The 15,288-nt window shown below is 40.6% G+C and overlaps 2 protein-coding genes across 2 annotated transcripts in view; both read left to right on the top strand.

Moving 5' to 3' along the window:
- ndufa5 (NADH:ubiquinone oxidoreductase subunit A5) overlaps positions 1–3,672 on the top strand; it is a 5,626-nt gene extending 1,954 nt beyond the window's left edge. The window contains exons 3-5 of the mRNA XM_052030111.1: positions 1,456–1,572; positions 2,621–2,686; positions 3,486–3,672. Of these exons, the coding sequence (XP_051886071.1) occupies positions 1,456–1,572; positions 2,621–2,686; positions 3,486–3,587 (285 nt within the window). The 3' untranslated portion in view covers positions 3,588–3,672. The remainder of the gene's footprint in view (positions 1–1,455; positions 1,573–2,620; positions 2,687–3,485) is intronic.
- Positions 3,673–5,866: 2,194 nt separating this feature from the next.
- Positions 5,867–15,288, top strand: part of iqub (IQ motif and ubiquitin domain containing) — a 42,669-nt gene continuing 33,247 nt past the window's right edge. Inside the window, exons 1-4 of the mRNA XM_052030534.1 lie at positions 5,867–5,958; positions 7,705–7,940; positions 8,934–9,068; positions 12,477–12,611. Of these exons, the coding sequence (XP_051886494.1) occupies positions 7,709–7,940; positions 8,934–9,068; positions 12,477–12,611 (502 nt within the window). The 5' untranslated portion in view covers positions 5,867–5,958; positions 7,705–7,708. The remainder of the gene's footprint in view (positions 5,959–7,704; positions 7,941–8,933; positions 9,069–12,476; positions 12,612–15,288) is intronic.

The following is a 15,288-nucleotide window of genomic DNA, read 5'->3' on the forward strand; positions in this document are numbered from 1 at the left end:
TAGAAGATGATTCATGGTGAAATCACAAGATGTTGTGTAGATGCAGAATTTGGGAGTTTTATTTAAATAGTTATTAAAAAAATCACATTTTTTAAAGAAAATTCTGATTATTTGTATGATTCCTAAAAGCTAGTGTAAATTCGTGTCTGTGATTCTCACATAATGGGATTTTCTGCTGAGCCTCCAGTATGTATCTGTCCTAATACATTTAAATTACCCTAGTGTTTTCATCCAGTAATTCCTGATTAATAATTTTGGAAAAGAAGAAATGGAATGTGGTATCATTCTACTCTGTACCAACAGATATTGGTGTCAAAAATTGCAGACAGAATGGTCTTTTGTCAGAAAATTGTGTGTGTAGAGAAATCTCACACACAAGAAGAAAACCAATGGCAATGTTGGTGTAATTTTTCACTAAGATTTAATTCAAGGGAGCTCTGAAACTCAAGCTTTCCTTTCAACTGCATTGTGTGTGTCCCTTCAGGACACTGCAAAGTGCTTGAAGCCAGTGAAGTATGTGTGATCCTTGTTGTAACGCAGAAGTATTGCAACTAATCTGCATGCTGCAAACTTTCACAAGCATAAATGTAATAACAGATTATCATTTTAGTGGGCACCAAGGAAAACGCTCTTAAATTATGTCATGGATTTTTTTTAAAAAAAACATTTGGGAGAGCACATGGGCCTTCAGGTAAATGTTTTCGTGAAAGCCATTCCAAAGGAGCGCCAACCCCTTCTACTGCACTGGGATGTCAACTATGTTTTTGTGTCTGGAGAGGTCAGCTGCAGATAACATATTAAGGTAAAGGTTGACATTGTAAACAGCTGTAGTGCAATGGAGCCGTATGGTACGTAGTCAGTTACTGTGGAGTTGCAGGTGCAATTCTTCACTGCCTTGGAAGATACAATGAGCCAGTTACTTTCAAAACAAACTCTCAAATTTCTTCCATTGCTAAAGCCAAACAAGCAGCCTGTTACCAATTATCACAGTGCTCTCTATATAACTGGAGACATGTTCAACTTTAAAAGTTTGTCCAGTTTCTTTTTCCAGTTTCTTTTTTTTTACACATTTGTCACATTTTGGAAACCGGTGACTTTCTTTGAAAATAAATATTTCCTGACTTTTAATATTTTATTGTTAAACCAACTTTTGCATTGATATCTAAAATGATGTCTCTTTAAAGCTTTAATTACAGCATCTCAGTTTTAATGTTTTCTAATTTTAAACTGGTACAGCCATTGAGAAGCACTGGGTAGAAGATGAATGTTTCTTTGCAGGGGAAAAACTGAAGGGCGGTGAACCATGCCTACTCTTTGTAGCTTCTTACAGACAGGTATCCGATGAGACTGGAGGAACTAACATCCTGAAATACCTACAATAGGAAGTATGGAGAGATTAAAAGATTTGAAGTGTACCATAAAAGTTCATGCCTCAATTATTTTCTTTCCTTTCAGAAATTGAAAATTTTGTACACAAGAGTCCTCGCTGTACTTGAGTCCATCCCTCCAGAAGCAGCATATAGGAAGTACACTGAGCAGATCATCAATGAAAGGTTTAACGTGATCAAATCAGTAAGTTGGCTACCATTTCCTTATCTTAAAGCTTCCTTTTGAAGTCTTAAACTTCATTAAGGTTGAATTTCATAAAGGAGGTTATTTAGCATGGGTAATGGAAGTTGCCCAGAACGGTCTTTGCACCTCCTTTCAGTCTGCAATCAGGACCCTGAGCAGAACACATTTGCTCAATTCACAAGTGCAATCGTGAGTTTTTGGTCACCTCTCACTTGAACTCTGTCCCACTCCTGGTCTGACCTCTGTCTTTGGTCGTGTGCAATTCTCCAGTGCTGCCAAATCTAAGCTTAAGGAGCAGCCCATCTTCACTCTGGACATGCAGCAGCCGTGAAGACTTGATATTATACTTTAGAATTTCAAGGATCGATCCTTTTCTTTCTGTCTCTCCACAGATGTGGCTGTACTGTCTGTTTCAGTTTTTCTTTTTTACTCTCCTCTGCAAAATTTTAATGTAATTGTTACCTTGACAACTTTGGCCTGCACCCTATCATAGACGTTCCCTCTTCTTTGCACCTCTCCCCTCTCTGCAATTCATGCACACTTATTTTCTCACATTTCCCATTTCTGATAAAGGGTCCTTGTCCTGAAGTGTTGACACTTTTCTCTCCCCACTGATGCTAGCTGAACTGTTCTGTGCATCAAGTATTTTCTGTTTGGTTTGTATTTCAACATTAGCTTTATTTGCTATAAAAAGGCATATTTTCACTGTTGGAACAAAACATTGAATTCTGTATGCTTTAGTCAACTTTATTAACACAGATCTCTGAAACTAAATCTAAAATCAATATGTAAAATTATTTACACATCACATTTCATTATTGTGACTGCCATTAACAAATAAAAATGTGGTGACTACTGAAAATATACATTTGCTTGGATTTTAATATAAAAGAATTGTTGAGTTACCCTTTTGTGGCAGATGCATCTGATTTGATTCTCTCTGAACACTGATATTTGGTGATGTTAGAAGGGGAGTGTGGTGGTGGTGGCTAAGACCTTGTAGACAAATAGCGATGTCAAGTCACCTCTTCTGTATCACATATCGCAGGAGCATGATGTTCAAAAAATAGAAGATAAAATCAACTGTGGCCAGATAGAGGAAATCATTTCACAGGTATGTTACTGCTTCATGGGAATATCCACTAAATATATTTATTTCAGGCTGTCTGTATCCTTTTAGAAACTGTAATTTAGCAGGCGTGTGCCTTGCATTGTATGTTTTATTGCATCGATTGGTCCCATTTCTTTCTGTAAATTATTGTGATTTGGTTAATACAGTTTCAGCAGCACTGACAGCTTATCTAATTTGTAACGACAATTCAAGGCACAACCTGATTTTGAGCATAATTCCTTATTGGTGCTCATCTAGCTGACCTAGGCTGGGGTGTCAGTACTGGTGGCTCTGGTTACTTTGGGTTAGTGTTTGGTAGCCAGAATTTCCAAGGCTATTCATGGTTTAGTATCACTTGCTGGAAAACATATATTTGAAGACTTGGAGCATAAATAGGTTTGAGCTTTGAGGGTGGATCCCACATTTGAATAGTTGCTCTACATCCACTTTCAATAATCATTTAGATTAATAACTAGGGAATTGTTCTGCAACATGAACTGTAACTTTTGGAATAGGAGTGGAGAAAATGTCTTGGAAGTTAGAGGGTTTTCAGTTTGGAGTATTGCGAGGGTGAAAACAGTCATTTACAAAATAATTCTTGAGGCAATTCAAAATGGTAACTTATTTGGACTGAATTGCTAAGCAGCTGAAGTGTTGATGTGAAATATTGCAGGGAGCTGCATCAAATCAGTTAGGTTTCTTGATCTTTCAGGAAAGTATTGGCTGATAGTCATTTTTAATTTGGATCAGAGTTGATGCTTTTTTTTAGTATATAAATGCTCTTGTTATATTTGAATTATAGGCTGAGAATGAACTTTCTCTTGCAAAGAAAATGGCCAAGTGGAAACCTTGGGAGCCATTAACAGAAGAACCCCCTCACAACCAATGGAAATGGCCAATTTAAACTTCATATAAATTTTTGGTTATGTAAACTATTTGTTAATTCTGTGCTGTATAAATGTCAATAAAATAGTTCCCCGAAACATTGACATTGTTTTAAATTTTGCTGTGATTATAATTGATGTTACCATTTTAATTGCTGCTTGCATGGCAATAAGCTTTTATTGTGAACCAGATTTTTCATTCATTCTGACATTTTTTTCCCCCCTCGTACCCTCTCTTAAAGCTATTGGTCTCCTGTTGGGTAATGAATACTAATAGTTCCCTGGTGTTTTGTTCAGTTTATTATTGTTTTGTGAGTTACTGTCATTAATCATTGCAAATAGACCCAGTCCTACTACAGTGGCATGCAAAAGTTTGGGCACCCCTGGTCAAAATTTCTGTCACTGTGAATAGCTAAGTGAGTAAAAGATGACCTGATTTCCAAAAGGCATAAAGTTAAAGATGACACATTTCTATAGTATTTTAAGCAAGATTACTTTTTTTATTTCCATCTTTTACTGTTTCAAAATAACAAACAAGGAAAAGGGCCTGAAGCAAAAGTTTGGACACCCTGCATAGCCAGTAACACCCCCTTTAGCAAGTATCACAGCTTGTAAATGCTTTCTGCAGTCAGCTAAGAGTTTTTTAATTCTTGTTTGGGGGATTTTTACCCATTCTTCCTTGCAAAAGGCTTCTAGTTCTGTGAGATTCTTGGGCCGTCTTGCATGCACTGCTCTTTTTGAGCTCTATCCACAGATTTTCAATGATGTTTAGGTCAGGGAACTGAGGGTCATGGCAAAACCTTCAGCTTGTGCCTCTTGAGGTAGTCCATTGTGGATTTTGAGATGTGTTTAGGATCATTATCCTGTTGTAGAAGCCATCCTCTTTTCATCTTCAGCTTTTTTACAGATGGTGTGATGTTTGCTTCCAGAATTTGCTGGTATTTAATTGAATTCATTCTTCCCTCCACCAGTGAAATGTTCCCTGTGCCACTGGCTGCAACACAAGCCCAGACCATAATCGATCGACCCCCCCCCCCCCCCACCGTGTTTAACAGTTGGAGAGGTGTTCTTTTCATGAAATTCTGCACCTTTTTTTCTCCAAACATACCTTTGCTCATTGCAGCCAAAAGGTTTTATTTTAACTTCATCAGTCCACAGGACTTGTTTCCAAAATGCATCAGGCTTGTTTAGATGTTCCTATGCAAACTTCTGATGCTGAATTTTGTGGTGAGGATGCAGGAAAGTTTGAAATGAGGAGAAATTTCTTCCTCTTCACAGAATCTTAAGATTCCCTACCCTGAATGGCTGTAGTGGCTCAGTCATAGTTTTTTTTTGAAAAAGTTTGATAATTTCTGGATATCGCAGGAAGCAAGGGATGCAGAAATGAAACGGTATTCAGGTAAAGATCAGCCATGATCTTCTTAAATGGCCAACTCCTGCTATTTATGTTTTAATTCTCAAGTTCCTCCAAAAGTATTCAAGATCGAGAGATTCTAATAGAGAGGAACAAGTTCTTTTGGTTAGAGGTCGATAACCATAGATAATTTAAAATAATCATTAAAGGATAATTAAGTTATTTTAAACCAGGAAGGGTGATGATATCAACTCCGTAGGAACTTTCCAAAAGCAAAACGATATGAATGTGAACGGGGCTAAACTGCACAGTTATAGGTGACGGACTGTAGCACTAAGCTGAACAGCTCTTGCAAAGTAAAAACAGAAAAGGCTGGAAGCACTCAGCGGGTCAGGCAGCAGCTGTGGAGAGAAATAGTTAATGTTTCAGATCCCGAACCCATCGTCGGCACAGCTCTTGCAAAGACCAGGAACAAGTGTCACAGCCCGAAGGACCTCCTCAGGTGCCTGGTTGATTCCATGAGATGAACTTTCTCCGAAAATTCAGTCAAGAGTTTTCTCACTAGAGAGCATGCAATAACTGCAAACGTTTGCACTTTTAAAACTGGAGGTCCGGAGCGCACAGCAGCAGGGCGGGCACCCAGTATCTTCCCACGACGAACCTGTCAGCACAGCCTGGTCCCAACCTCGGGTACATGCCGGCAGAACGCATGCTCAGTACCATGCCCGGGGAACATGCCGGTAGAACGCATGCTCAGTACCACGCCAGGGGAACATGCCGGCAGAACGCATGCTCAGTACTACTCCAGGGGAACATGCCGGCAGAACGCATGCTCAGTACTATGCCAGGGGAACATGCCGGCATGCCCAGCACCGTGACAGGAACATGTCGGCACGGCGCATGCCCAGCCACGCCACGAACACACTGTCGGCACTGCGCATGCCCATCTTTCGGAGGCGGCGGTTGCCATGACACCGCCGACAACAACTCGCTGGCAGGAGGTCGGCGGACCGGGACCGGGACCCGGAGCGGCCCAGGTAGGAGCCGGAGGCTAGCAGCTAACGGGGATGAAGAAGAAGGGCCCGGCCGGGGGTAATGGCAGCCCTCCGGCGGGCCCGGTGCTGGAAACGGTCCAGTATCTGGCTTATTAAAACTTCCGCAGGCCTGCGTCCTTGGTCGTGCCTCAGGGTTTGTTGCTTTGCTGGAGAGAGAGGGCAGCAAAAGTGGTAAAGAATGGATGGCATATTGCCTTCATTGGTCGGGGTGTTGACTGTAAAAGTCGGGAAGTCATGTTGCAGCTCTGTAAAACTTTGGTTCGGCCACATTTGGAGTGTTGTGTGCAGTTCTGGTCACTGTATATTATTTTTATACACGGCTAGTCCTTGTTGTGGCTTCCTGGGAGCCATGGCTCTCTAGCCTTCAAAGCTCTTCCTGAGGCAGTTAGCTGTCTACACTGCCCTTAAAACCTGGTGAGTGGAGAATGGCACTCAAGGCAGGCTTACAGGCTGAATGAGAGGATGAACTGTGCTCAGACCATTATAAGTTGCAGAAAGGTTGAGGGTCATAAATTGGCACATGGAATTCTTCATTTTATGTACAACCATGGAGTACAAAAGCAAAGAAGAAATTATGGCTAGGCTGCAACTGGCATATTTTGCCAAATTCTTGGGATCACGCTTTTGGGAAGCTGTCAGGGGCTTGGGGAAGATTTACTAGAATGGTGCCAGGGATGTGGTACTTCAGATATGTGGAGAGATTGGAGTTGCTTGGGATTGTTCTCCACAGAGAAGAGCATTTTCCTAATCATTTTCCCAATGTTTCCATCACTGGGTGCACAACTTATCCCATTGGAATAAGGGATGAGGAATCCCATTCCAGGGACTCTCTGCCACTTTGTCTTGCCCTATGATGATTATGAGTTTTCTCAAGAACGTGGAGCTGGACTTGTGCCTACTGTAGACACAGGTCCAGCATGGAAAGGAGAAATTTGTTGATTTGTTTTTCTCAGACTAGTATCTATGAGGGGCCCAGGCATGAGTCCTCTAACAAATGGCTTTGGAATGGCAAGTCATTCAGTGGGAAAGTGGACAGGAAGCTCAGCTTAAGAGCAACCCCTTTCTATGTGATCCAAGCAAATCTTTTATGTTTTGGGGCTTTCTGGATGCTGTCAGTTCCTGACTTCAGAGGTATCTTCCCTTGTCTTTGGAAAATTAAGAGGAGCCCGATTTTGAGGCATTTAGTTGGTGAAGGCACCAAAGCAACAAAAGGGATTTTAAAGGTGTAGTTAAGAACTAAAACATCTTTGTGCAAGGAGTGGGCATGTTGGCTTGGTCAAATATTCCATAATCCCTTCTGTACCACCAAGCACATTGGTACACTAATCAAGGTGACAATGCTGATAAGAAACCTATCCCATTTGTTTCAGAAGGGAACAGCAAATCAGAGACTGGAGAATTTGCATTTGTATATCTTATTTTTCAAACTCGGGACAACCCAAAGTGCTTTACCATAGTGAATTCATTACTTGAACAAAGCACTTTGAAACATAGTCACTGTTGAAATACAGAAAGGAAGAAGATTAATATCCTGGCATATATGGTTTAATTCCAATGGAAATATATGATTAAACATTTTGAATTTATTCCTGCTTCCTACATTTAAAAGGTACTATTCAATTAGAAGGATTTATGAGCTGATTGCAAGCTACCTAGATTTAAGAAACCATGCTACTCTCACGTCTTGGAATAGTTGTCAGAAGGACTTAACCTTTCTATTTTGTACAGAGAAATGGCAGAAAATGAAAATCATATGCAGGAAGCTCAGCAGAGTGATGCTTTGTCGGACAAAGAAGACTCTACCCAGGCAACACAAGAACTGAGTGAACCTGAGAAAGTGGAAGACCCTCCTGACCAGCCCACAGACCCTAATGAAGTGTCACAAGAGGGTCCCTCTGAAGAACCAGCAGATGGAATGGTTGATGCATCAACCAAAAATAACAGTACTGCTGAGTTACCTCCAGGTGAATCAGACTTTAAAAGTTTTATCTTTACTTACCACCGGGATTTCGGCTCTTAGTCTGTAGCCTTGTAAGTGTTTAAATGTGATGAGGCTTTCTGTTTCTCCCACCCTTTCAGGCAGTGTGTTTCAGTAAACTTCCTTTTAATCATTCTGCCTATTATATAAAATGTCCCAAATTATTAGTTTCTCTTCTAAGAGAATTTCTTTTTCAAATCATCATCTCTGGACCTGATTTTATACACTTTGATTAAATCACCCTTCAACCTATTCTGTTCGAATGAAATCAACATAAATCTCAGCTTAGCTAGTTTCTCATAACTCAGCTTTTCCACACCTGACAGCATCTGTGTAATTCTCCTCTGAACCTTGTCTAGTGCTGTCACACCTTTCCTCAATGTGGCGACCAAAACTATAGCTGTCACCAGGCTGGTCTTTTACACAATTCCAGCATTACCTTCATGCTTATATTCTTTAACTCAACCACACAAAACAATATTCTGTTTGCCTTTTTTCTGCTTTGGCATCTATTTGACATCATGCTCTCCTCAGTTGTCTGGCTCTGCTACACTGCAACTTATTCTGCCATGTGTATTTCCTGGCCTTGTTTGCCCTTCACAAAATAAGTGGCATGCCAAACAGAGCAAAGTGAGAGACAGAACAGAGGGGAGGGTTAGAGTTTGATGTGACTAGGAAGGAGACGATTGGTGGAAGGGAAATTGGGATAGATGATGACACCTCATGAATGACAAGGCAACAAGATAACTACTGAAATCAGCAAATCGTTGTAAAGAGATATGGAGGTGCACATTGGTGTCCAACAATTTGATAGGAAGGTATCTACACTTGTTCGTTTCTGTGACAATGTATAGAACAGGTAGCATTGCGATCAATTATTTTGTGCGATTAGGTTATGTGGTTCATTGTCTTTCAAAAACTAAGTATCAATCTATTTATACTATAAACTAATCTTTCTTAAACTAATTTGGTGGAATAGAAGTTTCTGAAAGTTCAGAGCATGTTGAAGATGGTCCAATTGAAGAAGTCACGACACAAGAGGAAGTCACAACAGCTGAAAAGGTGGAAACAAAGCATGTTGTAACACCAGACCACACTGAAGGTTCCAAGCAAGGTAGTGTTGATGATTTCACGTAATATAACTTGATTCCTGTTCAACCGTTTAAAAAAAATATGTTTGTTGAAGTACATAGGGCCTTGGTGACATGAGTGTGGTGTGTGGAAGAGATTTGGTGCAATAGAAAACGCCTGGTGACCATTTTACAAATACCCCCATTCAGTTTGCAAGGATGACCCAAAGGATCCGTTGCCTGTCACTTTAATTCTCCATTTCATTCACTCTGATCTCTGTCTTTGGCCTCTTGCAACATTCCAACTAAACCCAACGGAAGCCTGAGGAACAGCATTTTATCTTTCATCTGGCACATTATATCTCTTGGGACCTAACAGAATTCAATGATTTCAGATAACAACCTTTCTTGTTTGTGTCAGAACTGACTAGTTCAGATGTATGGTCATCAACCTGTAATGCTAATCCAGTTTTTCTCTCTCCACAAATGCTGCCTGACTGAAAAACACCGGAATGCTGGAGGAACTCAGCAGGTCAGGCAGCATCTGTGGAGAAAAGCAGGCGGTCAACGTTTTGGGTCAGGACCCTTCTTCAAGACTGAAGATAGGAAAAGGGGAAGCCCAATATGTAGAAGGGAAAAGCAGAGCAGTGATAGGTGGACAAAAGAGGGGAGGCGGGGTGGGCACAGGGAGGTGATAGGTAGACGCAGGTAAGAGATAGTGATAGGCAGGTGTAGGGGAGGGGACAGCAGATCTACCGGGGAATGGGTCAAAGACGAAGAGAGAGGGAAAAAAGGGCTAGGAAAGGTAGGAAGAGAAGAAGCATGTTGGGGGGGGGGTGGTTGTGGGGAAAGGGGTGGGGATTATCGAAAGTGGTAGAATTCAATTTTCATGCCATCAGGCTGCAAGGTTCCAAGATGGAAAATGAGGTGCTGTTCTGTTTGCACTTGGTATTCTCCTGGCAGTGGAGGAGGCTGAGGATTGTCCTATCCGTGATCATGTGGGAGGGGGAGTTGAAGTGATTACTGAATGATATAGATGATATTAAGGGAGGTGCAGGTAAATCTCTGTCTCACCTGAAAGGACTGTTTGGGTCCCTGGATGGAGGTAATGGAAGTGGTGCAGGGGCAGGTGTTGCACCTCTAGCAGGGGCAGTGGAAAGTTTCCGGGATGGGAACGGGATGGGAGGGGGGAGGAATGAATGACGGAGTCGTGGAGGGAGCGGACCCTGCGAAAGGCAGAAAGGGGTGGGGAGGGGAAGCTATGCTTGGTGGTGGGGTCCCTTTGGAATTGGCGGAAGTGGTGGAGAATGATGTGTTGGATATGTAGGCTGGTGGGATGAAATGTGAGAACAAAGGGGACTCTATCCCTGTTGGATCTGGGAGGGGTGGGGGTGAAAGTGGAGGTGCGGGAAATGGCAGAGATACGGGTGTGAGCTCTTTCGACCACAGTTGGGGGAGGGGGAAGCCCCGGTTAGAAAAGAAGTTGGACATCTCGGATGTCCTGGACTGGAAAGTCTCATCATGGGAGCAGATGCGGCGGAGGCGGAGAAATTCAGAAAAAGGGATAGCATCCTTGCAAGAGACAGGGTGGGAGGAACTGTAATCAAGGTAGCTGTGGGCATCGGTGGGTTTGTAGAAGACGTCATTGGATAAGGAATCTCCTGAGATGGAGACAGAAAGATCAAGGAAGGAGAGAGAGGTGTCAGAGATAGTCCAAGTGAATTGGAGAGCTGGGTACCGAATGCAGTGGATGCTATTAAGGGAGGTGCAGGTAAATATCTGTCTCACCTGAAAGGACTGTTTGGGTCCCTGGATGGAGGTGGCGTAGGGGCAGGTGTTGCACCTTTGGCAGGGGCAGTGGAAAGTTCCCGGGGTGGGAGCAGGATGGGTTGGGTGGGAGGCAGGAGTGAACAAGGGAGTCACAGAGAGAGCAGTCCCTGCGAAAGGCAGAAAGGATGGGGAGGGGAAGATATGCTTGGTGGTGAGTTCCTATTGGAGATGGTGGAAGTGGTGGAGAATGATGTGTTGGATATGTAGGCTGGTGGGATGAAATGTGAGGACGAGGGGGACCCTATCCCTGTTGGGTCTGGGAGGGGTGGGGGTACCAAATGCAGTAGATGATATTAAGGCAGGTGCAGGTGAATCTCTGTCTCACTTGAAAGGACTGTTTGGGTCCCTGGATAGAGGTGATGTTACCGCATGCAGTAATTCATCACTGTGAATTCATCATAGTGTTTTTCATCTAGATTCCAGCATCTGCAGACCTTTGTTTCTCTAGTATTGCTGCCTGACTGGCTGGGTATTTCCAGTCTTCTGTTTATTTTAGATTGATGATAAATGCTTTGTTATTTATCTCAGTATTATAGCGTTGTTGTTTTTCTCATCTCTCTTGTGTTCTCATTCACCTCCCTCTATTTATACCTTCTCCAGACAGATCACCTGCAACCAACAAGCCTTCACTGCCTTTAGCCAGCATCAACGCCATCTATGTCACTCAGCCTCCCTTTTGATCTCCATTCTATCATCAATATTCCCTTTGTTCTCTCCACCCCTTCCCATTTTCTGTAATTTAAAAAAAATTGCTTGTTTTTTTTAAACTTTGCGTAGTTCTGATAAAAGGTCATTGACGTGAAAGATTAACTCTGTTTCTGTCCCCATAGATGCTGCCTGCCCTGCTGAATATTTCTAGAATTTTTTGTGTTTTTGTTTTGCATTTCTAATATCTGTAGTTTTTTTTGCTTTTTGATTACTGGGGATTTCTAGGTTTATGGAAACCTATGAAGAATAAGGAAGGCTAGTGAGCAAGACAGTTGAAGAGTTGACATGGGGGTGTGTATGCCCATTGACTATCAGGACTAATGTTCAGTTCCATAAGTTTATTTTAATTTGATGTTGATCGTCACACCCCTGCCAATGTAAATGACATTCTGTTCAGGGGACACAACAGATAAGCGTGGAGGAGAAGTCAATGGAGTTGGTAGTTACTGGGAAGAAGGGGAATGAGGGATTCACCCATTTCATAAATGAAAGCACAGTAAACTGATATGTTCCCTTTTTACAGCTGCCAGGAACAAAAATACGTGCAAATGTGTACCAAGGGGATTCAGTTTCCTATATTATGTTTTGGAGAAGTGTAACCGATTTCTCTTTCTCCAACAGCTCTGCTGAAATCAGCAAATCAGTACAAAGAAATTTATGGACATATATGCAATTGAATAGAAAAGTATCTAAACTTGTCGGTTTCTTTGACAGTGTGCACAGTGAACAGCATGGCAATCAATCATGCTGGGTATAATTGGTCAGCTTCTGTGACAGTGTGCACAGTAATCAGTTTAGCAATCAATCATGCTAGATGATGTGGTTAGATTACGTTCAGCAATGATTTTCAAAAGCTAGGCATTTATTATATTTGTGCTACAAACTCATTTTTGTTCACTTGTTTGATGGAATAGAAGATTCTGAAATCATAAGCCATGATGTTGGGGAAGATCCAACTGCTGAAGTCATAATGGATGAAACGGTGGGAGAAAAGCACATTGCAACAGCAGAAGAAATTTTAGCAGATCATGCTGATGTTACAAAACCAGGTGATGTTGACATTTTTAAATATTTAACTTGGGATTCATATTTGGATCTATCCTGCTTTATGTTACCTTTAAAATGAGTTGCATACAAAAACACCTGATTTTGTTTGAACACCATTAAAACACAATAGTACAAGCAAAAAATAAGAAACCAACAAGACATAAGTGACAACAAACAATAATTATATGCACTTTTCATGCTTGTACCACTCTTGCTTTAATGATGGCCACAATTATGTTATTAAAATAATTTAATAATGGAACACAATAATTACAATATACTGTTGCAGAAACTTTAAAATCAGATTTTACATCAGCCACTACACATTTCAGTCAAACTTTAAAACATTTACCTTTATAATTCCAGGGTGATTCTGTAGTGTGAAGTACTTCAGAAATACTCCATATGCATTATGACTGAAAACATCTTTCCTGTTTTGTCTATTTTGCTGTGCTAATATTCATGATTCCAGGATGTGACAGAAGGGCTTCTTGATCATTTGTACCGCGGCCTCAGCTATTCAATCCTAACTGGAGGAAGGAAGAGTGTGGAGGTTATTACTGTACCCCTAATCTTAAATTGGTCAAATTGCTGCAGATCAGATGGCTGCCTCATCTCCAGCTAAATAGTGCAGCTTGCAATTTATATTCCTGTTGTACACATTAGCATACAAAGTGTAATTTAACCACAAACGTTCAAAGGATGAATAGCCCTGCTGGCCATGGGTGAGCAAAGTCATTCTTGCAAGCTTATAGAACAGAGAAATAAAGCTGGAGAATTGTAATCCAGATGCCTAGAGTGATCACCGAAAAATGACTTCAAATCCCACCATTGCAGCTATGGAATTCAAATTAAGATAATTAAATAAATTCTGGAATTAATGACAGGTACAAGTAGTGGTGACTAAGTTTTTTGTAAAAGCATAGTAATGTACTTTGAATTCTGCTTTTTCTAGTAATGCCAATACCTGGTGAATGAATAAGATGTCATTGTAGATTAAGCTAGATGCAAGCCTTTGGACCTGAGAAACGCAAAACAAAATATATCCATAATGGGCTGGGATTAGGAGATGTGGAGAGCAATGGAATTTGCATGCTTGGTCTATCAGATCATTATAGGCTAATACTCTGATACAAAAAGTAATTGAACGGACAAATTTTAAGTAGATGGAACTTCAAAAATGAGGAAGCGGTGCTTCATTTATACAGAAACTTGTTCAGATGCTATTTTGAGGAAAATGTTCTGTTTTGGACACCAAAGTTCATGAAAGGTGTATTTGGCTTGGAAGGGAGTTGGTGCAAATTCCCCAATTCACTGGCTGTGAACCATTAAACTATATGGATAAATTACATAAATTTATTTTTTGCTTCCTTCAGTTTAGAATATTTAGGGGTGTTCATTTTTTAAAATTTTTATAGATTCTTTAAGGTTGATACAGAGAAATAATTTCATCCAGTGGGGGAATTTAGAACAAGGTGTAATTTTAGAATTAAAGTTGTGCTGTAGGAAGAAAAATAGGAAACACATTTTCTTGTGGAAATCTGAAACTTCCTCTCATAAAGATGGTGCATTTTGAGTTGGGAAGATTTTCGTTAAATGCAGTGAAGAGGTAGGAAATAAAGGCAGCTAAATGAACTTACTGCTGGTTTGTTTATTTAATTCTTCATGTACTTTAGTAATTCCCTTTAACTTGTTCACCTTTCTCCAGCACATTGTCAGGTGTCTAAAGTCAATGCCATATCATCCACAATCTGACTAAATGGCAGAACAAACTTGAGGGACTGAATGGCCTTTTTTTTCATACATTCCTAATCTGTTGGACAGAAAATCAAATTTACACAATTCCAATTACTAAATGGTTAGACTTTGACATTCATATACTTAACTTCAAAACTGTATTGAACTAGTTTTACTAACAAAAATGTATAAGAAATAGAAGCAGGAATACATCATTCAGCCTCTTTTGCCCATTCCGCTATCAATTAGATCTTTGCTAGTCTTTTACCTCAGCGCCACCTCCTGCAGTAACCCCCAAACCCTTGATTTGTGTCCTCTTCATTGTGAATTCCAAAGATTTACCACACTTTTGTGGAAAAAATTCCTAATTATCTCTCTGCCACGAATGGTTGATCCCTCATGGTTTCAAACATTCCAGCCAGAGGAAACATTGACTCTAACCTGTCAAGCTCCTCAAAAAGTTTGTACGTAAACTTTTATTTAAATTATCGGTAGAGTTTTATTAGTTGGCAGTAAATGCCAAACTTCCTGCTGGTTTGCTTATTTATTTCTTCAAGTGCTTTAGTAATTCCCTTTAAGTTGTTCACCTTTCTCCAGCACATTGTCAGGTGTGTCTAAAGTCAATGCCATAGATCCATCACTGAAGGGATGTGCAAGATTGCACAATGTTATTGATTCATTGTTGATTTTTACCTAATTTCCTGCATAGACAGCCTTGCTTTCCAACCGAAAACTGTTGATACAAGTGCAGATAAGAATAAAAACTTTGGAGAAACCTGGGTGGGGAGGAGAAAGAAAGATTTGTGAACATTGTTTGGATTAGAGCATTTACTATTTATGTTACTGCATTAAGTTGATTTCCTGTAGATTTACATAAAAATCAACGGTATTGAAAAAACAGTGCATCCCTTTAGGACGTATTTTAATTAATATTTTAACTTT

Source organism: Pristis pectinata, chromosome 15, assembly GCF_009764475.1.
Source record: "Pristis pectinata isolate sPriPec2 chromosome 15, sPriPec2.1.pri, whole genome shotgun sequence".
Taxonomy (NCBI): Eukaryota; Metazoa; Chordata; class Chondrichthyes; order Rhinopristiformes; family Pristidae; genus Pristis; species Pristis pectinata.